This window comes from Rhopilema esculentum, chromosome 12 (genome assembly GCF_057945365.1).
Source record: "Rhopilema esculentum isolate cy_ngs chromosome 12, ASM5794536v1, whole genome shotgun sequence".
In the NCBI taxonomy this organism is placed as follows: domain Eukaryota; kingdom Metazoa; phylum Cnidaria; class Scyphozoa; order Rhizostomeae; family Rhizostomatidae; genus Rhopilema; species Rhopilema esculentum.
Window position 1 is genome coordinate 2,535,208 of NC_142826.1, and position 25,919 is coordinate 2,561,126.

General features: G+C 36.1%; 1 protein-coding gene across 2 annotated transcripts; it reads right to left on the minus strand.

Annotated features, from left to right (window-relative positions):
• Positions 1 to 353: 353 nt before the first annotated feature.
• Positions 354 to 24,890, minus strand: LOC135681161 (uncharacterized). 2 transcript variants are annotated; one of them, XM_065195480.2, is made up of 9 exons: positions 21,036 to 24,890; positions 14,235 to 14,391; positions 10,576 to 10,689; positions 9,516 to 9,755; positions 8,439 to 8,545; positions 7,357 to 7,579; positions 6,731 to 6,963; positions 4,234 to 4,330; positions 354 to 2,157 (listed from the first exon to the last, which is right to left on the minus strand). In XM_065195480.2, the coding sequence occupies exons 3-9, from the start codon at positions 10,683 to 10,685 to the stop codon at positions 2,130 to 2,132; spliced, it is 1,038 nt and encodes a 345-aa protein (XP_065051552.1). In that variant the 5' UTR covers positions 10,686 to 10,689; positions 14,235 to 14,391; positions 21,036 to 24,890; the 3' UTR covers positions 354 to 2,129. The 2 variants fall into 2 exon arrangements, with proteins under 2 accessions (XP_065051552.1, XP_065051553.1); XM_065195481.2 differs by lacking the exon at positions 4,234 to 4,330 and having other exon boundaries at positions 21,036 to 22,732.
• Between the last annotated feature and the right edge of the window lie 1,029 nt (positions 24,891 to 25,919).

Sequence of the window (25,919 nt, forward strand, 5' to 3'; positions counted from 1 at the left end):
GAGGCTTACGGAGTGAGTCTAGCCTCTCATCTGCTTTCAAATTGAAAGTGTGTGATTTAATGAAGCCATGGCAAAGCAATATTTTGGCCTAGGCACAGTGCATAGCTACAGACACGCTGCGTGAATTTTGTTGTCTTTTAGCTAAATTTGTCAGTACAACAAATTTGTAATTTGCTGACTGTAATTTTGCCAAATCATGGCTAGAAATTATTGAGTATTCTCAAGACTCTAAGTAATTCTCAACCAGATAGAGATCAGTTCATGTTTGAAAAATTAGATGTGAAATTATAAATAATAAAAGGAATAAGGTTGGAAAAGAATGTCTGTGAAACTGACAAAAACACAAGAAAAAGGAAAGTTCATTATGTTTAATAAATTAGATAAAACTTTTAAATACATTATAACAACCCTAAAGTGAGGAGATATCAGCTATCACATAAGAAAAGAGAACTTAGACTTCATAATGAGAAAATAGCTAAGCGTTTTATGACTTACACTATGTTTACTGACAGTCAGCTAAGAGATGGTTGGTATTTAATGCGAAAATAAACCAAGCACATCGTTGTAAAGCCTCCATGTCATTTCCTAAGTTAGTCATATCCTTACTTATACACTTTTCCAATATACCTAAATCCCTGTGAATTGTGTGTGTAAAATTTGAACCACTCTAATCTTTATATCGAACTGTCCTTCTAGCCAATGAGCATGGTCACCGAGAGGAGGGGGGGGGGGGGCAAATTGCCTCAGGGCTTCAAGGTCTAGGAGTTCTCATAAAGTAATGAATTCCATCTTAAGAATGGAAATAAACATAGCAAAAGTATACCTGAAAAAGTTTTAAATGATTGCAAAAAATTACTGCAAGAACTATTATGAAATGTTTTTTAAGTTAAACTGAAGGGCGTGGTCGCGAAAATTTCCTGCTCCCTCCGCTCGCACGGGGCTCCACTTTCGGTTTTGCCCTAGAGCCTCCAAAACCTCTCGGCGGCCCTCACCATTAGCTGTAGGATGGGCGCATATTTATGTAGTCTGCCATCCCTACAATTTTGATTTCTTTATATGTTCAAGCATATGCTTCGTTATTCACCTACTTTTTTCCACATTATTTTGTAATAATAACTAAATTGTATTAAAATTTAAATGTATCGTATATGCAATAAATCCCTGCAAATAAGAACGTACTTTTTTAAGAGTCTGATTGCTCTTAGATCTTGGCTAAAAGGTGCAAGTAGAAATTTCTGGGTCAATGTTTTTCTACATAAAGTTTCTACACGTGTGCCCTGAAATGGAATGCGTGGCAATTGCGTTGTCTTGTTACAAAAATGGTTCAGAGGACAATATGTAAAATATTTCAGATAAAGGCCTTACGATTTATCAGGTTGGATACTTATTTTCAACACAAAGTGCTTAACCAAAAAAGTTTTAACAGCTTTATCAAGAGGACTTTTTCGTGTATTTTTGCATTTTAAATGCGATCAAAACGTCACCAAATTTACGTCTTGACAAATACTTAATAGCAATTATTGCTGACATGATTGGTTAAGCTTCTAGAATAACGTGATTTTTTGCGGATTATTTAATCTTAAGTAATTGATAATATTAACTCTAAAAATTAATGTATTAAATATTTAGTAAACGAAAACGACGTTCAGATGACAATTTAAGCATCTTAGCTCAGCGGAGGATAGCACTCAACTCTAAACAAGAATAAGAGTCAAGACAGGACTGACAATTAGCTAGCGACAGTTAAACTGAATTTCTTAAAAGGATTATTCATGAGTTTGGAATGATCTACGATAACATGATGTTTTCTGAGCATTTCTCGCCTAGCTTGATGTCAAGTTTTCTTCAAGTACTCCCAACAAGTACAGCTATAAAGAAAGCCTGCACGTGTTGCATCAAGCAGCATTCATGACAATGGAATGATGCCTAAAACTACAATAAGCTACTCAAATAGACTGTAATCAGTCACCTCAGAACTGAGCATTGATCAAATATAGCTCGAAGTCGAAGAAAGGATGTTAAATGTCCATGGTGTAACTGAAAATTGTGGCAAGGTGTTCAGCAAATGACACATACTTTGCAATCCAAGAGGTCTGGGATGTTCTTGATATCAAATTTTCCCATAACTATCAGTCCGCCTGACAATCTTCTTCTTCACTACAAAAGACAGAGATTTCTTTATGTAATAAAGATGCTACAATTCGGAGAAACCCAAAACATACAGGCCTTAGTACGAGTAACTGTCAACTGGTCAAAGGATTTTGACTCTGAGGCATTTTTTTATCGTATTTTCTGCAAAGCTATCAAATCTCTTTGATATTTTGTAATACATAAACAAGTTTATTAATAAAATCTGACGGCGAAAAATCAATTAATGCATATAATTTACTTAAATGTTAACATTTAAAGAATGTTATACAAGTATTTTAAAAATCTTTCTTATCAGAGACAATAGAGCTCGTGATGCTCGTAGTTTAATGCAGAGTTATAATTTCCGCCCCAAGAAAGGTTTTCATCGTAAATTGTGCAAAATACTGAGCATTCGATAGAGACAATGTAATAATAAGAACCACAGGCAAAGGCAATGTGAAAATACTGATAAGATGATGAAGAATGTTCTAGAATAAGCTAAGAAATTTTTAAGATATGGCAGGGGAAATGTTGGTATGTACCAGGCCTAGCCAGAAATTTTTTGGATGGCTATCTCCATACCAAAGAAGCCTTTATCGTTGTGGGGATTGTCAATGATATTAAATCAACATCAACTGCTCTCTCCCTTCATCTGGCTAAGTGGATTTGAATGTTGCAAGCGGACAACGATCCATTAGAATTAAGCAATAAGATTGAAAACTTCATGTCTAAGCCAAGGTTGCAGTTGTCAATACGATGGAGAATATCAGAGAGAGCACTATGATAAGACATACTCAATAATGGACGGTTCAGACATTTTTACTAGCATAGCAAAGAATGCTATGCAGAAGATATAGCATTGGAATTAGGACAAAGTGATCTGTTGTAAAAGTAGAGTACCGGCCTTCGATGCCTGATTGGGCATCTAATGAAAAGTACCGTTTAATGGTCTTTCAAAAAGTGTTCGATGCCGTATGGGCAGAGCTGTACACGCTATTTGGCGTATAGAACTACTATGACAGAACTAGAAGCGTGAACCTGCAGCGTGAACCGGTAACCGTGAACCCGGAGTAGCAGCTTTAAATTGTTTTTCAACAAGATAAGATGCTCCTTGTCAACAAGAGTAACATAAACAGCAGGGAATATAAGAAACAACTGGCAAATAAAGCCAAACATTATAAGGCATCATTGCATTAGATGATACAACTCAGACATTATGAAGGCCGGTAGTTAGGCACAAACGTGCACCTAAACCCCAGTTATGACCAATCTCTAAGATGACTTAGCCCTAGACCATACGAAAACATTTCAAGGAACGACAAAATGCTTTGAAGAAGCAGAGAAATCATTTGAAACTTCAGTAATTCAAGAAGTCGCTGATGAACAAACGCGAGCAAGTGCAGACATTCCCAGATATGAAGAGTTGCTGTAAAAATGCAGATAATATGAAAACTTCAGCAAACCGTGGAAACACTGTGGAAACACTGTGGAAACCGTGGAAACACAGACTAAAGATGCCTTTACAACTTTAAGCAAGTTTAACTAGCCACTTGGGGAGACCTGACTTCTAATTCATGATTGTTAAGATAAAAGTCGATAGCATTTAAGTAGTGAACATTTCATCTAAGTGACATAATCTGAGAATGGTAAGTCAAACTGTTTTTGCTTGTCCAAATTTAGTATCATAAGCTGGATTCATGCAAAAGAAAATTCTTAGATTTCTCCATTGTTTGGTCTCTTTTAATCAGTTTCTGTATTGATGGTTAAAATAAAGATGAAGAAAAGCTATATTTCATCTCCGTTATTAAGTGATCTGATGAAATCCTCCATTTTTACTTTTCGCCGACTAGGAGTGGCAAGTAGCAGATTACACTTCAAACCTTGTGTGCATTTCAAAGCTTAACAGAAATACGATAGAACTATTATGCATTAAAAGCCTCGTTCTTTTATAGTCTATTTCAATGTTAGTTATCATTTAGAGTATTATAGTTAGCATTAATGTAATACTACTTTTAAAATGTTTATGTTATCATTATGGTTGGTTAGAGTTGGTTAATATTGAAAGCTGGTTATAACTTGGAATACAGGTAGCGCTGATTTTACCTGTCTGTTTGAAAGTCATCAATGTACCCAATGCATGCGAGTACAGACAGAAATACTGCCAACATTAATGCAAACACTGCCAATGCAACAACTTCAACTAGAAAGAAAGGAAGTTAACCTAGTTAGTATTCCTTTTGATCAACATTGCTATATTTATCATAATTAATGAATTTGATTTGCTATATCTAGTTTACACTATTTGTACCTGCACAATACGCCACGATAGCTTCAGTTTAATGTATTTAAAAAGAATGGCTAGCCTATACGTCGACTGCATTCACTTACAATTACGCACACAATTACTAAAGTTTAGAATTATGTCGATAAAATGGAATATCAACTCTTGAAGGGTTAAAGAATTCAGAGGACGGTTTTATTTAATTTTTTATCTTCAATATGAAATTAGATGTAGAATTAAACAATGCCAAATGTTAATTTTAAGCATTAATATGTCAACATTATAGAATTAATTATTTATGCATGGAAAGGAGATTGCAGAAAAAAATACATAAATTTTCATAACAAAGAATCTTAAGCTGGTCAAAGGAACCTAAAGACTATGACACGAGCTAACTATAGAACGCAAGAGATTTTAGGATGAATCTTTGCTTGACATTAAAGTAGTTTATGAATCTTAGCTTGCTTCGAATGGATGTATTTGACTAATTTTGCTAGACAAAGGTTTTAGACTAAATATTAAGTTTTCAATGTTTTTAAATGTTTTCAAAAACAAAAAAGAGAGGAAAGTAAAATTTGGATTCAAAAGTCTCCAATTCGTATCTGAGATGCTTGTTACTACCAGTGGCATAAATAGGAAAATTCACAGGGAAGAAGGGGGGGGGGGCAAGAAATTTTTTCTTTTTTCGACAAATAAAAAATTTTACTTTGCCATAAATTTAAACATAACATAACGACATCAGAGCAGAACTGAAGTAAAAAATATTTATTCAGATATTTTCAGATATTCTTATGTTATATTATGTTAAAATCTTCCCTCTCAAAATGTAACATTTAGATAAAAGTAGAAAACCATATTATAATTCCGACATGATCAGATGTTTTCCGAAAAGAGAGCAGTTTAGCTTAACAAGGGGGTTTTTTCTTCCCCTGACTCCCTCCCTCTATCTACACTACTGGTTACTACCAAGAATATTTCTAAGCCTTTATAAAACTAAATGGCTAAATTATGCAGTCATTAAAGGCCAGTATTAGAGTTCAAATTTGAACATATACGAAATTTGAAGCAAATTTCAAATTTAAATTTCAAGGAGAATTGTAAAACTGTCCTGCATGTTACAAAACAATTGAATCTTTCAAGAATGGGCAGACACATTAAAAATTGAGCACAAGCTCCCACATTATCAAATCATTGTGGTTTGGTCTTCGTGCTTAACTTTATAAACCAGACTTTATAAACAATGGTCTTTTAATAATGTTTAGACGATTCCTTGGCCATATCTCAGCCAATTTGAAACACATGTAATTATTTTCGCATATCTAGGGATTAGTTTATTGTGTCCATCGAAATCCTATGGTCTAAGTTGAATGCTCAAGAAATATGGTCGTTTGAAGTCATAACTTAGCCACTATACAGAAATAATTGTTTATATCAACCTGTTGTGAAATTTGTGTTGCACTGAAATGTAAAGAACGACTTCTTGAAACAGGTAAATAGGTTAATGTTGGTATTTTGGAAAAAAAATTTTAAAAACAGCATTTATACTCTAACCAGCTTTGAAATGTGAAAAAAATTTCCACAAGTTAACTGGAGTTCACTATTCATGCTTTCATAGCACTAAAGACGTGTAACGACTCGATAGGTGGAGCTTAGCTTGCTCAAGACTTACTCGCCTATCATTGATTATTTGTGAATACGATGTGGTGTTTTTCAAAAAGCGATAATGGCATACGGCTGACTCTTGAAATATTTCACACAGTAAAGACACGTTTTTACTGTGAACATCGATTTTTGTGCATTCCTTGATATGTGCTTCTGGCAATTAGCAAAGAGTGTTGGCAGAAAGTAGGAGAAAAATTCGATTGTATGGGAAGATGATTTGTGACCTTTGCTCTAAAATGAGTTTTTTCTAATGTCAAACATAAGATAAAGAAATTTGTTCTTAATGCTCTTGATGATTTCTCGAAGTTCAACCGACTTTGTATGGTAGAGGTAAAAATCTGTTTTGCTTAAAGTCATATTTGCTGAAAAAATTAAAAATACATTACTTGTTTTTTATTCGAATAGGTTTTTATTCAACCTTTAGGATTTTATAAGTCGATTTTATAAGATTTTCCTTATCTTCGTCGTTCGAGAATCGATGACAACAAAATTTCTAAAAATGTTTCCTATAGAGAAAATATAGGTAACGAAGTAGGATCTGTAAAACAATCAAAGGTTGTCGCATTGAATCTTAGTTTCAACTAAGAAAAGACATGAGCGCTGCCTTTCATGAACGCTAATTTGGCGAGGAATTATGTACAAATTACTTTCACCAACCTTCCCCAAAAATCTTTAGTGTAAATGATGTTTCTTCTGCAAGAGGCGAGGGCATCGTCTGCGTAGCAGATTTCGCGTCAAGATCTGAATCCTCTGAGGACCCACGGCTTTTTTCTTCCATCGTCTCAAGAGGCTTAGTATCCGCTTCCTTTGGGGTCACTTCCATCCAAAAACAGGCTGGGGCCGAAATCTTCCGATGACGTGGTTTTATTGGTTTTACTTCCCCTTGACCTCTGTAAAAACGTGAGTTGGAAACTGTCAAATACGATTCTTTTGAAATATTCAGAACAAACTGATGTTTTTTGTGGCATCCATAATTGAGACATTTAACCATTTAATTTTCTACATTACAAAGTAGCCTTCTCTCGAAACACAGCCAGCAAACAATTTAAGAGGCTTTTTAATGAATGTGATCACATCTTAGACAAAATTGGCGTTGATTTCTGGGACACTTTTATAAGAGTTGCAGAGGCACTAAAAAGACTTTTCTATTTCGTTTGCAAAAATTAACACTGAAGTTCTCTCTAAGCCCCGTCTGAAACGTCAAAGACAGGGTATGATGGTTGGTTTACAAGAAAATAAACTTTTCTTGTGCTAAAGTTTACAGAATTTAAATAAGATGTTACCGGCCAATGATTCCAAGGTCCTCCGTCGATTTTGATCTTGTCGCCTTTCTCTTCTCAAATTTCTCTTGCTCAGACATGCTGCTGCTTCCCGGTGAACTGCTGATAAAACTAGTGTTTCTTGAAGGCGCCTTCAGCGAAGACATGCGCCTTGCCTTAGAGTATACTACAGTCGTAAGAGTCATCTCTCGCGTCACTGCAAGCAGGTTACTTACCCGAGAATCAGCTGCAAAAACGAAATGGAATGAAAATGCTGTGACGTCACGCAAATAAAGTGACTACCGCAAGGGACACGTATATAATAAACAATAAGATTAAATACCCTTTACTTGAAATTGAACATGTATTGAAAAAGTACAAGGAATTCAACCATGAGGGGTGGCATGTTGCCTGGGACAGAGAGGGGTGGAAGTTCATAGGGACGAAACACTTGATACAAAATATATCACTAATCTTTTTAAAGTAAAATAAAAAAAAGTATCATTTGCATAATTGTTTTTAAAAGGTCTGTTCCTACAGTGTTACTTGATTCGGCTCAGTAGCGTACGCATCCTTAGTGTGCAATAATTCAGCGGTTTCTGCAAGCCAAATATGAATGCCTGCAGCAATAGACCCTATGACTTAGGTAAAAGTAAATTAAACTCATCCCAGCACTTAAAATGGCAAATGCATACTTAAAATGCAAGCACTATGCAACATTTGCCTTGTTTTATAATGCACGCAAAACAACTTTAGTTTTAAATTAGTCTTTAAAATATGCAAATATATGTCTTATACGGTGCCTGCTGTTTTGTTGATTTATGCATATATTAAAAGAGCATTGCATAAATTAGATTAATTAGTTAATTTTGCTTTAATATAGCAAAAAAGTTGTGCTTTACGATTTAAAGCAAAAAAAGTTGTGTTCAAAATTGGACAGAGGGTATGAAATATGTTAGATGTGACAAAATGTATTATGTCTTCAATAAAAGAGAAATCAAGATATTTCTGGATACAATTGTGACTTTAAGCAGTTATTTTGACGTTAATAATGCGGATGCTTATAACAAAATAGAAGCAACAACGACCTTAGAAAGCGAACTAACCTTTTTGGCTTCTATAAATCCCCCTGAGCACCTTTGCACTGCCGAATCTTTTAAACTTTAATTCGACAGCCTCATAAAACCAGTCGAAGCATTTTCTTTTCAACTGTCTGAAAATTTAAAGGAACATTCTAAACAAGTACCCACAACTGCTAATTATTAAAGAAAAGAATTCACGAGGGCTAACAGTCGGGGAGATGGGGCTGACAAGGCTTCAATCCACCCGTTTTGATAACCTCTTTGTCATTTTTAACAGACTTTTCTCATGTACCATAAATTTTCTCTGACTTCCTGAATCATTTAACGATAACAACGTATAGGACAGGTTTGGTACATTGAGTAAAAGAGCATTGTAAGGCGTTAATATTAGGGAGAGGTCCAGAGGCAAATAACAAATCATAGGAAAAGAGAGAGATGCTAAGTTAGTGTGCTGAGATCAAGTTTTACTTTCGGAAGAAGACAGGTTATGAGTTTGTAAAGCAAGAAGATGGTTTAGCAAGAAGAAGTTTATATAACCTTTGGGAACGAAAGCCAAGTTGTGTGAGAGAGTAAGTGAATATGTCAAGGAGATTTCAAAAGAGTAGAGAATTAGCAACAAAACGTGGAAAAATGCACTAACAATCTCAGATGAACCAACAAGTAAGCAGAAGGGGGAGGATGAAAGCCAAATGAGAATAGAAAAAAAATATCGCACACTTCAATAAACATAGAATGAATAAAAAAGGAAGTGGCATCTAAATAAATAGTGATACATAAAACTAAGTATTATGAAAAACGAAATTTCATAGAATTCTCCTTGATAAAGACTTCGGATTACAGTGGTACGTAAAGGCATTTATCAATAAAATCACATCCCGCCATCCCCAACATTTTCGAAACGTTCTTCACTAAAAATGGACCCATTCCCTTGCCGTCATGCAATTATTGAACGATTCCTTATCAATCCCATCAGTCTATGTTTTGCTCTACAGCCCCTGCATATATTCAAGCTTCCCCTCTAAACACTTCTTAGCTCAAAATTAGTGTTAAATAGATTTAGAGTAAACTATTATAGGAAGAATAAACTATTTTAAGGCTTACCGCTTTTTTACACATAAAAAGCAGAGATAATGTTTCTCTTCTGAAAGATCAAACAGACTGTTCCTACATTTAGAACACGCCATATGCTCGCATGATAAGCACCTCTCACCACTGCTGAACAAACAGCAGAATTTTAACAGCATTTTCCCACAAATCTGGCAGTTGTCGTCTAGCGAACGACGCTTTGAAGATTTGAGAGTGATCGATCGTCTCAGCTCATCGAAGTCTTTGCGAAGTTTCCTACCAATAAAACAGAATAACATTTATACAACATGTCTTCCTTCTAGACACAAAGGCTGATTGACCAGGGGTGCAGTGACTTGGGGGAGAAACAGGGAAGCCATCAGATTTTCAGAAAACTTCTATTCTTTTGGAAGATCTATTAAAATTCAATCCTGAGCCCCCTTCCCCCCAAAAAAATCAATTTCCATTGCACCCTTATGGTTGAATGCAAGACTTCAGATTCACAAAGTCATCTGCAAAATGGTGTAGACTAGTTATGAGCCCCCTCATCCCATTTTACTTATTTTGTTGTAAAGACTTGACAGAGGATCGTGGTGTAGATTTATAGTGATATGGTCTACAGGGTACTGTATTCCCCTTTTCAGCAATATTAGTTGTAGAAGTTCGTTACTTTTTCGAATTCATTCGAGCATTTTTGACGTAGCATATGCCAACGACTAGTGCATTATATTTCATAGCTCTTATCACCTCAGTTTTTATCTAACCTATACAAGGACAACACATCTTTATATAACATAACGAAAAGATTTAAAAGTCTTAAGTCAGAAGAAAATATCATTTGACGGGCCTTTCATAGTCTCCTTAGAAACAGTATGCTTCCCATAATTCCGTGCAAGCACTGGGTTTGTTTATCAAGGCCAAACATAATAACGAGAGACTTAAAAGCTCTTGTAAAACCGGGATGCTTTGCAGTGGCTGTTCTTCAGCGGTATTTTGTATTTTCGTACAATACGACATTAGGCCGGTTTTGAAAATATATTCGCAAATAATTCCGGTTCCGCATGAGCCTTTAATGATGTCAACAAAGAGACCATACCTAACTCGTTCTTGGTCGAATTTCCTCAATGCAATATCCTTGGCAATAACACCGACGATTTGGAAGCATTCTTCAGGACTAAGATTTGAAACGTCGACATGTAGGCCCATTTTACTGGAAAGAAAATTATATTGTAGCTAGTTGATTTGAAAGCATCCTGAACAGCTTGGTTATGCTACCATATCTATTTCGTCACTTCTTAAATACTACTGCAACCAACATACGTATTTACGGCCATGAAATATTTAGCAAACGCTTATCAAAATGAGGCTTTGGTTTGTCACTTTGGTTTTTCGTAAAAGAGCGGTAAAATCCTTGCCACATAACCGCATAAAGAAAAGTTTTGGCTTTGACTCTCTCTTAAAACAAATTGTTTGATTTCATAACATAAATAAAATAACGAGGGCCAGAAATATAATTCTAGCATTGGTATCCTCTTCATGAATTATTTGTTCGTTGGTGCAGTGTTTGTATCTATGGCCCTAGACGCACTGATTTTTGACATAAAACTGATTATCTTTTTCAAAATGGAAAATTGATAATCCGATTACCGCTTGGAAATTCGAGCGCGCTGCAGTTCGCGTGTAAAGTGATTGTTTGCTGTTAGGCTAATGTAATGTGTTAGGCAATCTAATGTAACAAAGAACGATTTGACTTTGGGTTTTGTGTGGCACCAGAAAAATGCATTAATTGCTAAATATTTCCGTTTTCCAGAGCTCAGAACCTCTGAGGGATTAATGAATTTGGTTCAGTGGCAATTTGGGTGGCCGCACTGGAAAATCAGCATTTGTTTACTAACAAGCTTAATCCCTTTTCTCTATGAACAACAGAGGTTAAGTGTGTTAGAAATTCTTCCTGAAATCTAGTTCGGTGCGTCTAGGGCCTATATTTCTAGCATAGAAAATTGGTCGGGTTTTTTGATCCGATAAAATACCGATCATTGCATTTGAGCTACATTTAAGACGGAGATTTAATCATATCTAGATCGAGGTTGCTTTTTATCAAGGTACTGAGAGATAAGAATTCATTAGTGGCTTATATTCACGATTGAATATTAATTGGATGGATAAGAATCGTCTCGTTTAAAAGGCTTCTGTTTCCTTGCAACCTCCAACCTCTCTAGCATAGTTTTCTTCAGATTCATAACCACAACTACCGCTTGTATTAGACACATCGCTTTCGGAAAAGGACATTATAAAAGTAATGGAAAAATTGAACAACGTACGCATAGATACGGTCTTCTTAAATACGATTCCAATTCGGGTTCCCGGTATGACGTAACCAAGGCTCATTCCCAGTCCACCTCAAATCTGCGTTGCATCATGAGGAGTGTGAAATAAAACCCCTATATTTTTGAATTCCTTTGAAATGGCACTCCGAAAAATGTCTTTAGCTTTCTTTGTTTATTGGTCTTTTATTTAAATAATTTCCCTCTAAGGTGAAGGAGCACTTTAAGGTTGCAGAAACAAGTTTTGATAGCTAGCTCATCTCTTAATTGATAAGAAAACTTGGGAGTGATTTCGTTATCAAGACATTACAAAAAATAATTGTAACAATTAACTGAAAAGGTAGTGGCAATATAATATCAGTCAAATGAAATATCTTTACAAACTTTATAGCAGTAACTTTCAGAGGGTCCCGTTCAGAAGGGCACAAAGTATTCTCAAATACTATATCTACATCAGTTTTTTTTCGATAAATGATAAGGTTGTCATTGTTATTGTCACAGTCATTGTCATTGCAATAGTCAAATGTACATGAAGGTTTTTTTCAAATCCACGTAGCAAATTTTCATATTATTCCAATACAGAAATAATTCGTAAGTTTCTTTTTTAGTATATTCAGTACACTGTGAAAAATTGTTAGATTAAACCCCGGACAGTCATTGCTAGCATATCCTTGGACAATGCCAAACATTCAATTTCTGTGGAATGTCCTGCTTTTGGGACGGAGGTAAAGTAAATACAATAGAAAGGTGGATGAAATGATACTGAAGCATTAGTCCAATGTGTCAGCATTTCATCCAACACGCATCCTTTAGTTTTTAGGCTGTCATTCAGAGAGTGGAAATGTTAGATTGAATAATAAAATGATTAAACAATGCAAAATAAGGTTGCTGAATTGCTTAAGACTTCTTACATTAATGATACAAGAAAATGGCTGATAGAAAACAAACAGAAAGATAGGATATAAAAGGATTTTTCATTATATCTACAGTCAAATTGCTTCTTCTTATTTCATCTGATATTTTCACAAATCTCTTATATTTTCCTTTTTCCATAATGCTCAAGTGGAGAAAGACTTTGTTTGTTTTTGTAATTTACGATTCAACGAGCTTCTTTTCCTGACAAATTAGTTGATAATTTGATGTGATGAAGTTAATAAAATCATTTTTTCTAAAATGTTTGGATTTAGGCCATCTAACCTGAAGCATCATTATGAAATATTTGAATGTGCAAACCAGTTATACATTTTGCAAAATGGTTGATATACGACTATGTGATAAGTGAGGCTCTTTCATCAGGATATCAATATTTGATATTTGGTTCTATAAACTATGAAACTGTCAACTAGGAAAAAAGAATAATCTCTTTTAGAAACTCTGTTCTTTCTCATTTTTTGTTTTTCGGTCGATTTGTAAGAGTTATAATTCATTTTCCAATTGTAGAAGTATTTTATTAACTTTTTAAGGGTAAATGTGTCGAAAAAAGAAAAAATTGTTGGCAGATTTCCTTAAATTATCGAACAATTTTATGACATCACAAGTTTGTCCATCTAATTTAAAATAACATAATCCAACGACTAGCTTGTGAAGTAATCTAACATAGGCCATCTAGAAATTTCCATGCATGAATGTCGGATATGCTATGGCATGAAACGCTTCATGGAGAAATAAGAAGACCCCGGGTGTCAATAAACTCCTTGATAAAAACAAAGGAAGCAATGAAAATTATATTGGAAAGACAGGGGAATTGAAAGTGATGATAACAGTCACATTTAGTTGCTGTTTAAGATTCTCTTATTAGATATTCTTCAAGCCTGCTACGTCATTGCTTGGGTATGTGCATTTCTTTATTCTTTACAAGGCTGTTGCGATGGAGCATTGTTGACACGGTTATGTTCCGTAAGATGCACTTGACAATACATTATTCCATAAGAAGGTTAGGTAAAGAAGTTTTGTGCGGCACTGTGCTCACAATTTTTTATTGGTGTTTAGTTTAAAATAGGATTACTCAGCGACTCGCGAAATCTTGAAGAGATTGTATCACACATGTCTTCTATAAGTCGAAAGTGTATGCAAATACGCTTGTTTACAGTGGCCTGAAAACTTGAAACCTTAACTCCTTTGTTTTGCATGTTTTAAACTCTTTTGCAACGACGTTCAGGCTTAAATATTTTCTATAAACATACAGTCAATGCAATATAGCCAATCTATTTTACAACACATCAGAAATTGGAGCTTTTTAGGTCACTGCACCGTTAAGATTTCGTTGTGTTTTGACTATCTTCCGCAAAAGCCTTGCTTCACCAGCTCCAGTTTTATCAACAAGTCAGTCAGAACAATTCGCAATACTGCGAGAAGTGCAATAAAAAGGAATGCAAAATTTATGAAACCATAAAGAGAGAGAGAGCATAAGATGAGAACAATATAATCATACTTGCTCGTATTCAGCCTGAGTGTGTTGCTCGTAGAATTTTCAGAGCTGGCAAAGAGTGTTTTTGTTGTTCTGCACTGAGGACCTGCAGGTGCAACTAACTGCTAAGGCTGCATAAAGCTTAAACCAATCCAGTGTACACGGACCGCTCTATTTTCACCTGCAACGAGAAATTCATTGTCAAAATAATCAAACTCGATAAGCAATTGGCCCTGCTGAGAAAGAGCACTTCATAGACAAACAAACGATTCGCAAGCAGCTGCATGTCTTGATTTTGCAGCAAAAATCAAGAAAAATCCAGTCCACACATGTGAAATCACGATTTTGGTATAATTTAATAGGCTCCAACGACACATGTAATCCATTACGGTGTATGATTAGCAGAGCACTTGGCAAACCCGAGACCTAGGGTTTGTTCGCATGGAGGCAGCCAGCCTGGTTATCAAAGTACATCTATACTCTTTTCTTTTTATAAAAAACAAATTTATAAGAGCACGAGCCTCAAAATAAGTCAAAAGTTAAGAACAAATTAAGAACAAACTGAGGCTGAGCTACTGTAAAATGCAATTTTGAACAACGCTTCATCACAAAAACGATAATTTTTAGCCATGTGTGGGTTTTTTTTCGGTGTACATTTCAGCTTGTCGAATGAAGGTTGTCTCATTCACTTTGTTGGCAAATGATGCCTGAACATCTCCCTAGAGTGGAAAGGCTAGCAATCGCACTGCCTTCACAACCTATTAATCTAAGAACAAATTAACAACAATCCAGCCTCAGATTTTTAAAAATTAAGAACAGTCAGCTTGAACTTGAATTTACTGATTCTTAAAAAAACAAGAGGGTAGCGTAAAAATGCTACCATTATTCTGGAGATGAATCATGCCCGTACTCCAAACATGCACTAAACCCCTTTTCAGGGTCATTGCACATGCACGTTATCACTTAAAGCCCTGGCAGGAAGTTCAAGAGTTGTGTGGTCACAGGTCTGAGAGTAAAAATTGGAAAATTACAGGTGAAGCCATTAAGACAAACATTGGGATACCACAGGGCGACTGTTTGGGCCCAATCCTTTTCATATTGTAAGTAGCAGAGGCTTTAAAACCGACAAGAACAGTAGCAAAACCACCACACTTAGATATTACTAAAATGCTAATCATAGATCAACAATATGCTGATGATGTAAGCTGGATCCCAGATCAATATGAGACAGTCCTTCGGCTAAAGAAAGAAGTACCGTCAATTTTGAAAAAAAGAACCTGCAAAAAAATGAAGGGAAAACAGAGCAACATAAAATTGAAAGAAATGGAAGTGACTCCTGGCAAAAATGCAAATTTCTAGGAGCTTTTAGACACAGAGAATTACATCGCCGGGAGAAAAAAATTTAGCAACATCAGCTCACAACTATTTGAAACAACTTTTTGAGAGTAAAAAAGTCCAATTATCCACAAAGATGAGACAGAAGGGTGACGTAGAGAGCATATTATTGTATAACAGCGAGTCGTGGGCCCTTACCAAAAAGCTTGAATATACAATAAATATCTTCTAGAGAAATCTCCTTGGTTAAATCCTCAATATCAAATGGCCCAACAAAATATCAAATAAAGAACTATACGAAAGTATAGAAAATTGATGAGTGGAGCAAAACAATAAAGAAAAGAAGATTAGGTTGGAATGGACACGTCTTAAGATTGCCAGACAATACACCTGCAAAAACTGCACTAAGAGCTTCCAGCGCTTATTACAGACAAAAACTGTATTTGAAAAAATGTATAGGGAGATTGTCGACAGAGTCTCCTTTATCATTTTTCCTTTTCCAATTTCTCGATGGCTTTTTATTCCTTATTTCTTATCTATATGGGTTATTCCTTATTTTAACTAGCCTATATGATTAAATTTTTCTGTATCTGTATCTTTGTAACTTCCCATAATTGTACCAAAATAAAGTATATTTATAGGTAAATTTGAGCTTATCAGTGATAGAAAAATGAATTAGAATGTTTTGGCAAATATCTTGTAGAATAGAATTAAATATTGGCAAAAATCTAGGCCAAATATGGAATTTTTTTGTGCATAAAAACAGCCTACATCCTTTGCAAAAGCAGGTCATACTTTGCTTATTGATGACATCATCCGTGAATTCAAAATAAATGGCAATGAAATATAGACTGGAAGCAGATTACAAAGAAAAGAAAAAAGGTAATGTATGGAACTATTGCAAATGCAGACGAGAACATATAAACGTACTTGCGAAAAGGAACTCATTGTTTTTTTCGAAGAAAGGTATTCAAATTGTAGTTTGTTTGGTAGATGAATGAGATAAAGACGAATAGACCCTTTCCTGAGTTTGAATCACTTTCTAAATAAAGCCTTTGTGTTTTTCATTATAATTTCCATGAAACCTAAACGATACCAAATGTTACGAACCAAATTAAGTGTCATTATAAAGAACATCATATAACAATTGCTATTAAACTAGAGAAAGGATGCTCAATGTTTTTATTGCTAAGACAGGAAATTTATGAATTGAAAAGAAAGAAAAACAGCTGACTCTGGAAACTAATCCAAACAGTATCGGATCCAAACAGCATCGGATCCATTTGGATCCGAACTCATTTTTGAGGGGGTGTTGACATGGGATCGGATCTGAAAATATTTGCGTTTACACAGGATCGGATCCGTATGGATCCAAGATGCGCGGATTTGTATGCGCAATCCAATTACGAAATTTTGGCGGCAATTACTCAACCTCAGAAAAGAGAAAATAGTTGATCCTTTACATCGATTGAAGGCTATTGTCCCTGCCCTCATATCTTTGTTTTTTTGTTTCTCAATAAGATGCTCCTTGGGTTTTGTTTACTTTATATTTCAGCGCATCTTTCAGCAGTAATGCCGTCTTCTTATCAGTCTAACCAAAAACTCTGCTCTGTGGTCCATTAAAAACTTCTTTTTCATTTTGAAAAAGCTGGCATTTTCATAAAAAAGATTTTATAGCTGAGATTAAACCGAGTCGAAAGATTCCAAACAATAAATTTCTTGTCTTTTTGGCGTAAAGTCTAGAAATGAAATATACAAAGTTCCTTGATATGGACATCTTCCCCTTATGTTGGATCCATACCTGTTTGGATTCGATTCCAACCGTTTACACGAGACCTTTTTAGGATCGGATGCAAACGGGACCACCTTCAAGAGCGATCCCAAACGGGTACGGATAGCAGATCAAAATGGGATCGGATCCACCAGGTCCCGTGCAAACGCAAAGCCTATCCGTACCACTTTGGATACGGATCCGTTCGGATCAGATCGCGTGTAAACAGGCCCTAAGAGATGTCGACGTCATTCTAGCATAACAACCAAAATAGGGGAGCGAAAAGAACTGAAATAATATATAAATGGCATTGTTAGAAACCCCAAGAATTATAAAGGTAGTTAACAAACCAACCCACTCTTTGGCTGAGGCTTTTGCACCCAGGGTAGTCTTGTTGAGATAAGAGAGGGGGATATGAGAACTTTTAGCCCGAAAAAGTTCCGTTCTCCAATTTTCATTGGGTATACTCTAACTAGTCCTAGTCACAAAAAATAATCAAAACTGATAACATTAAGTGATGCTTCGAATTAAACTGATTCGTTTTTCTATCCCAAATTATTAAACAATTTTTAACCAGTTTTTGGCTAATGTGCTTGACGAGTTTTCATTGAAAGAAACTGAATCTCTTCATGATGGCAGCTGAAGATATGGATAATGTTAGGCCTGTTTCATATGTCGTGAAACGCCGTGCTGTGCCGAACTGACCAAAGCTTCCCCAGTTTAAGCAGCTATGGCATGGTGCGATTCGTATAGAACAGATTTCCCTCGCGGTTCGACTGTGTCGTAATCTTCGAAAAGGTCTCTTGTCTGGGCCGACTCGGTGTATTATTACTTCATCTTACATTATAATTTTTTATCTGTCTTGGCACGGCTTATAATATCTACGGGCATACCGTAAATCCTCGAAGAAGCCCCCGGGAGCTTATTTGCAAAAATGATTTTATTGGTGGGGGCTTATTCAAGGGGGGGGGGGCTTATTCGAGGGGGGGCTTATTTCAAAGTTTTATTGAATGGAAAAAAGTTAAACATGCGCATTTCGAGCTTTTAATTACAGCAACTGATATCATTAAAAGATTTACAAAGTGCTGTGTGAAGATCTTACAAATATTATAATTGTTTATCATCGCAAAAGTCGCGTTTTCGCTTTTTGGTCTCCAGTCAAAGGAAGTCATACTGTAGAGCTATGTCCTGTGGGGGCTTTCTTGAAATAAGATACTATTTTGCAATTATGCTTCCCTTGGATAAGCCCCCATTAGGCGGGGGCCTTTTCGATGGGGGCTTATTCGAGGGGGGCTTATTCGAGGATTTACGGTATGAGCGAAATTCCGTCGTGTCGTGCCGCACCATTCTTGCGCATGCGTAACTTCACAGCAACAACCATTTTGCAGCCGAAGATAGGACGAATGTCCGATTTTTGGCCGATTTTCCTTTCCGCGGCTTGATTTTATTCAATATTGTGGTAATTTTTTTTCAAATTTAGCATTCTTATCTATGGTAATCCACTCAACATTTAAACACGGTTAAACAAGGTTAAGCCAAAGTAGCTAAAACAAATTTAATGAACAATTAAATGTAGAGGGGTGGGGGCTTTTTGAAAGATCCTGACCATGCGGTGTTCTTCGGTGAAGTCATTGATTTCACAACGTTTAAGAATTTATATATCCTATGTCTTTGGGTTGAAAAAGGTCTAAAATGTTTCAAATTTGTCTAAAAAGAGACTTTTTCGGAATACCTTTACTGTCATTATAATCATCATAATTTCAGAAAGAAAAGTGGTATCTAAATGGGATTTTGGTTTTTGACAATCGTTTTAAGACTAAAACAGGACTAGGAGATAAAGCCTAATTATAATAGGATTGGCAATTAATAAGCTATATAAAGTTCCGTTGATCAAAGATCTCACCAAAGCTAATCAGGCTTCAGGTTTTTGTTTATGGCATAAAAATCTGGCTGGTAATCAAGGCACTATATTTGGGACTTGGAATCAAGAGATATAGCCGATCAAGATCAACTAGACAAAGCCTTGCCTTTGTTGACCTTTCGAGCACTGTTGTGACCTTTACCGTGTTCTTAAGTACATGTCGGCTTTTCTTTACTTTTTAAACTAATAACAACAACAGATATGAAATAACATTCTAGAACAATATCTATTATTCTTATTTTGAACTCAAAATGCTTTAACAATACAATGTTTGGTTCTTCGAATTTCAATCGTTCGAACAAATTTTGCTTTCACTCCACATGCACAGAGAAGAATAGCCAAACAACATACCCGAAAGGGTTCTATTGAAGCCAAGGGGTGAGTCTAAGTGTGATCAATCAGAAAGGGGTTTAAAAGAGAGAGGGCTTGTTGAATAGGTAGGGAGCTTACTAGAACATAATGCTCATTCTGCATTACGACTACGACGATAAACAAGGAATAATAGTACTAGCAGGTTTTATCAATGTATCAATTATCATGCTTCAATAAAGACTCGGTTAATGATAACGTAATCATTTTCGTATGATCAGGGTCAATTGTTAGATCAGATAACAAACTAGGAGGGCTTAATAGAGGGGGGCTTATTTCAAATTTTTGCGTCCAAAGTAGACTTTATAGTGAAGGCACATGTGGTGGAGGAGTCTTGATAGAGTTTTACGGTACATACGGGTGGCCCATCGAAACCAGACGGAAATGGAGGGGAGTACCACTGTGGGGCGGGGAAAATTTGAATCCCAGTTTCGAGTACTTTATCATGTGGGGGGTATTGAATTGTGATGTTTTTAGGGGTAAAATGGAGGTTAAATCAGGAGAAGTTCCTGCCTATCCTCTGCGATAGTATCTTTTATATTCCACAGCTTAGAACAGGTTTTTGTTAAAAACGTCATTCTAGCCACGTTTCTCCTTTGCAGTGGATAGGCAGGAACTTCTTCTGATTTAACCTCCATTTTACCCCCAAAAAACAGCGACAAATCCCCGTTTACCATCACGATTCAATACCCCCATGATCATAAAGAACTCAAACTGGGATTTCAAATTTCCCCGCCCCAAAGTGGTACTCCCCGCCATTTCCGTCTGGTCTAATTCGGCTACATTCATTTTCCAACCAAGACAATTAATTTCGTAAAACAAAAGACAAAAAACGCAATATCGTAAAACAAAAGGTCATGTTTACGAAACATATAGTTGTGACCGTATATTCTATGATGTCTAGTTTTACAATTTATAAAAATCATCCGTTCAAGACTTATATAATCAAGAATAGTTGCAAATCTGACCATACTATTCCAAAGCTCTACATCTTTTATCCTCGTGTCGTGTCCCTTCTGGTACACCCGAGCTAACCTATCCACCTTTTAATTGTTGTGACATAGAATTACCAGACAAAGGGCTTTTTGGAAATTTTACAATCGTGACGCTTATAAAACTTAATCTAATTGCTGATATAAAATATTTTTCGCCTAGGAAACATATCGTAGCGATATTTGCCCCGTAAAATTCTACTGTTGTTGCGCACGAATGCAGTTCGCTTCGATGTGGCCCTATCATGTCACCAAGTGTTATGTGAATGTGCATACTCAAGCAAGTAAAAATATCCGAAATATATCTTCACTGTCTATTAAAGCCATAGAAATATGATTAAAGCCAACAATCAGTCAATTAGATTGTACGAAAGAAAAAAGTAAACGGTAAAACTTTATAAACAAAGACTGATAACGAATATTTGTTTTATACTTGCCTTGGCAAAGGAAAATTCTGTGCTCTAACGTCCTAATGTTTCGCCTAAACTTTGCTTCCAAACCTCGACCTATCGTCTGCTGTTTTTGAATGTCACGAGGATCAGACTACTTCTGTGTTCGGAAAGACAATCCAGGTGAAAATCAAAACAGTGCAGAGGAAATGTTCGCCGGAAACTTTATAAGGCAACTAAGAACACGCCTGTTCCTTCACGGTTAATTTCTGCAATTTCAATCCGTTTCGAGGTTTCACAGCAAACCAACCTCTTCCTAAGTTCCAAAACAGAGTTTTCAAGTCCGATTCGCACAAAGTTTCCTTGAATTTCAAAAAAACCTGCACATGTTCATGAATAACAATTGCGGTAAACAAAGGAGACCAACTTGCCTGCAAACAAAAGACAGCGCGGATCCGGCGAAAACATCTGCTGAGAGACAAAGCATGGAAATAAAAGGAAAAGTTTATTTGGCCAAAGAGCAATTAATTCCATCGCGGGGGCCCCTTAGTTATGATAAACAACACCCTAATCTCAGGAAAAACATTTTGGGCTTTTGGTGCATCAGCCCTTGTCTTGCCTGAGCAATGACGCAATTTTATGGTCGGTGTTTGATTCCAGGGTAAAAACTGCCTCAGTTTTTTACCCCGATAATCAGACTGATACACCTGTCACACAATCGAATGACTGTGTGAGAAGAAGTGAGACAGGAGAAGGCAGAAGGAAGCATATAACGGGATATAAGCAGGAGGAGAAGTGAGTACAAGGGGACAGGGATGGGAGGGGAAAACGCGTACAAACAACGCGTGAGTCTTGCTGCAAAATATGACATGACCCTAGCTGCATCACTGTACTTAAACAAATATGCCAGGAAAAGACCACCTAGATAATACCACAAGGTGATTAGCAAATAGCTAAGGTAACATGATATCCACAGCCTACTAAGGATATACGTGTGGGACCACCCGATTCTAGAAAAGGGGAATCTGCGCACTTTCCCCGCGGGTATTAACTCGAATTAAACGATTAATTCCCATTTAATTCCATCGCGGGGGCCCCTTAGTTATGATAAACAACACCCTAATCTCAGGAAAAACATTTTGGGCTTTTGGTGCATCAGCCCTTGTCTTGCCTGAGCAATGACGCAATTTTATGGTCGGTGTTTGATTCCAGGGTAAAAACTGCCTCAGTTTTTTACCCCGCCACAAAAAACATGATAATGTTTACACCCATCAAACACTGACTTAGAAAACCTGTAACTGGAGGAGACTCTTGCCCTAACCTTACTAAGGGAGGAAGTTATTGGTGAAGAGAAGCGGGGAGAGAAAGCAAGAGAAAAGAAGTTTCTTTTTTTTTTTTTTTTTTTTTTTTTTTTTTTTTTTTTATGTTTGCCCACGACAGCAAACGCTTTTCGTTGTATGTTTGCCAACAACAGCAAACGCTTTTTTTTGTATGTTTGCCCACGACAGCAAACGCTTTTCGTTGTATGTTTGCCAACAACAGCAAACGCTTTTTTTTTTTTTTTTTTTTCAATGTTTGCCAACAACAGCAAACGCTTTTCTGCCATTCGTTTGCCAACAACAGCAAACGCTTTTCTTTGCATGTTTGCCAACAACAGCAAACCCTTCTCTTCTGCATGTTTGTCAACAATAGCAAACGCTTTTTTTTTTTTTTTTTTTTTTTTTTTTTTTAATGTTTGCCAACAACAGCAAACGCTTTTCTGCCATTCGTTTGCCAACAACAGCAAACGCTTTTCTTTGCATGTTTGCCAACAACAGCAAACGCTTTTCTACTGCATGTTTGCCAACAACAGCAAACGCTTTTTTTTTTTTTTTTGAGTGTGCGTGTTTGCCAACAACAGCAAACCCTTTTCTCTTGCATGTTTGCCAACAACAGTAAACGCTTTTTATTTTTCATGTTTGCCAACAACAGCAAACGCTTTTCTGCCATTCGTTTGCCAACAACAGCAAACGCTTTTCTTTGCATGTTTGCCAACAACAGCAAACCCTTCTCTTCTGCATGTTTGTCAACAATAGCAAACGCTTTTTTTTTTTTTTTTTTTTTTTTTAATGTTTGCCAACAACAGCAAACGCTTTTCTGCCATTCGTTTGCCAACAACAGCAAACGCTTTTCTTTGCATGTTTGCCAACAACAGCAAACGCTTTTCTACTGCATGTTTGCCAACAACAGCAAACGCTTTTTTTTTTTTTTTTGAGTGTGCGTGTTTGCCAACAACAGCAAACCCTTTTCTCTTGCATGTTTGCCAACAACAGTAAACGCTTTTTATTTTTCATGTTTGCCAACAACAGCAAACGCTTTTTATTTTTCATGCTTGCCAACGACAGCAAACGTTTTGTTTTTTATTTTGCATTTATGCCAACAACTGCAAACGCTTAATATTTTTGTTTGTTTGTTTGTACTTATAAATTTGCATTCTGCCAACGACGGCAAATATTTTGTTTTACTTACATGCTTCCAACAGCTGAAAACGCTTATTGGTTTTTTATTTTTATTTTATTTTATTTTTTTTTTTTTTTTTTTTTTTTTTTTTTTTTTTTTTTATTTATTTATGTATATATATTAGCATGTTTGCCAACAACAGCAAACCCTTTTCTTCCGCAAGTTTGCCAACAACAGCACAATGCTTTTCTTTGCCTGTTTGCCAACGACAGCAAACGTTCTGTTTTATTTTTCATGCTTGCCAACGACAGCAAACGTTTTGTTTTTATTTTACATGTTTGCCATCAACTGCAAACACTTAATATTTGTTTGTCTGTTTGTACCTATAAATTTTCATTCTGCCAACAACAGCAAATGTTTTCTTTTATTTACATGCTTCCCCACAACTGAAAACGCTTAATGGTTTTTCTATTATTTTATATATATATTTGCATGTTTGCCAAACAACAGCAAACGTTTTGTTTTGTTTTGCATGCTTGCCAACAACAGTAAACATTTGGTTTGTTTGTTTTTTGTTCACCTTGCATGTTTGCCACCAAGAGTAAAGGCATAACTAGATGTGTTATGGCGACAACAGCAGCCACTTTTTTATGTATGTATACGTATGTATAGCCCTGGGAAACTATCTCCATATTTTATTTGAATATATAAACCATAGCAAGAAAATATTTTGTATTTACTATGTGAATTTCCATAAACGCAGCACACTATCTCCATATTTCATGTGAATTTGTAAACCATGGCAAGGAAGATTTTGCATTTGCCATTTGAGTTTGCATAAACACAGCAAACTGCCACTATATTTACCATTGCAGTTTGCATGACAGAACAATTGACATGTTTGCATTTAGCTAGAAACATCACCACAGTATGCTATCTAGGTATTTACCGATTTATATTGCAAACATTGGTTCTGCAGATTCAGCTTATATGTTTTAGATTCTGCAGATTTGTTGCAAAGCCACAGTAAACTATTCTACATTTACCAAGCAAAGTGTGCCTAATGTTAGTAAATTCATTGTAAAATGTAAAAGAGATTTGCATAACTACAGCAAACCAATTCTATATATATATATATATATATTGGGCAAGTTTAGTATTAACAATATAGTACGTTTTACATTGAACCAAGAAGTTCGCTCTCAACAAAATAGCTTGCCTAAAGTAGCAAAATACAGATTGCTCGAACCAATCAATTTGCACCAGAACAAAAGGGGGCACACAATGCATTCATAAATTGGAAATAACAACAAACATTTGATGCATTTGCCGATCATGATTGATGAAAACAAAGAGCAAATTTGCCAGCGCATTTTTTCTAAATTGTTTAGCTCTGCTGCTATATTTATTTTTTTTTTTTTTTTTTTTTTTTTTTTTTTTTTTTTTGTTGTTGAAAATATAGCGTGTAGTTAGTTGGAAGTTTGTTGCCATAGGCACTTATAATAATGTAATAAGATATCTTCAAAATGCAACAAAAGCTACTATATTTCAGCTACTTTATTATGTAACTCGAGCGAAGTTTTGGTGCCAGACTGAGGTGAACACTACCGTGAGGGCCCACTAAACCACAGCCAAGCAAGCAATGTGAAATTACCAAAACCATGAAAACAATCCTTAGTCAATTTATTGATTCATTTGATTATAGATTTTTGTTTAAAAGGAATCAAACTGATACTCGAACTTTACAGGTGTGTTTGCGAAACTAAAGTATGAAGGTTAGAACACTGGGAGCAATATTGGGATCGCTAAACGTTTACTATGACCATACTGGCAGGTTTGTTAAACCACAGCATGACTGCTTTGAACGGAGGGCGGCAGTGTGATGCAGCCAAAGCAAGGACCTGCTGAATTGTGTGCAATGCCGATGAGTGTCACTTAATTGGATCTTCCTAGATAGACCATGTGACGTGTCCAGAAACCTTTGCTGGCATGACTGTACAATTTAATGCTAGTGTTAATTTCTTCCACGTAAGTATTAAATAACGGGGCAGTTTGCCACACACCCCTTACGCCAACAATGACACCACAAAGATACTATTCGCTATTGAGGGGATTCTAGAGACAGCGTTTGTTGAATCCCAGATGAATGGAACCAAGGACGCCTGCGTCAGGGGAGCAGCTAGGGCAGTTGCCCCTGACCTCGCGAAATTGAGCATTTTTCTTCGTTTGACTATTGTACGGGCTATTGTTTTGCCCTTTTTTCTCTACGCTTTGCCCCCGTTGCCATCTCTGAGTACAGGCATCCTTGCCTTGGACAAGAACATGACAGGGTAAATTAGTTGAAAGAATAAGAACAAATAACAACAAGCAGGTATTCGTGGTGGATGCGTTTGATTGGGCGGCCTGGCATGTGGCTTTGCCGAGAGGCAGCACTGTGGTCTTTGAATACTGCCCCCTTATTTTGTTGTTTTTATGGTGGAGATATGAAGCTCC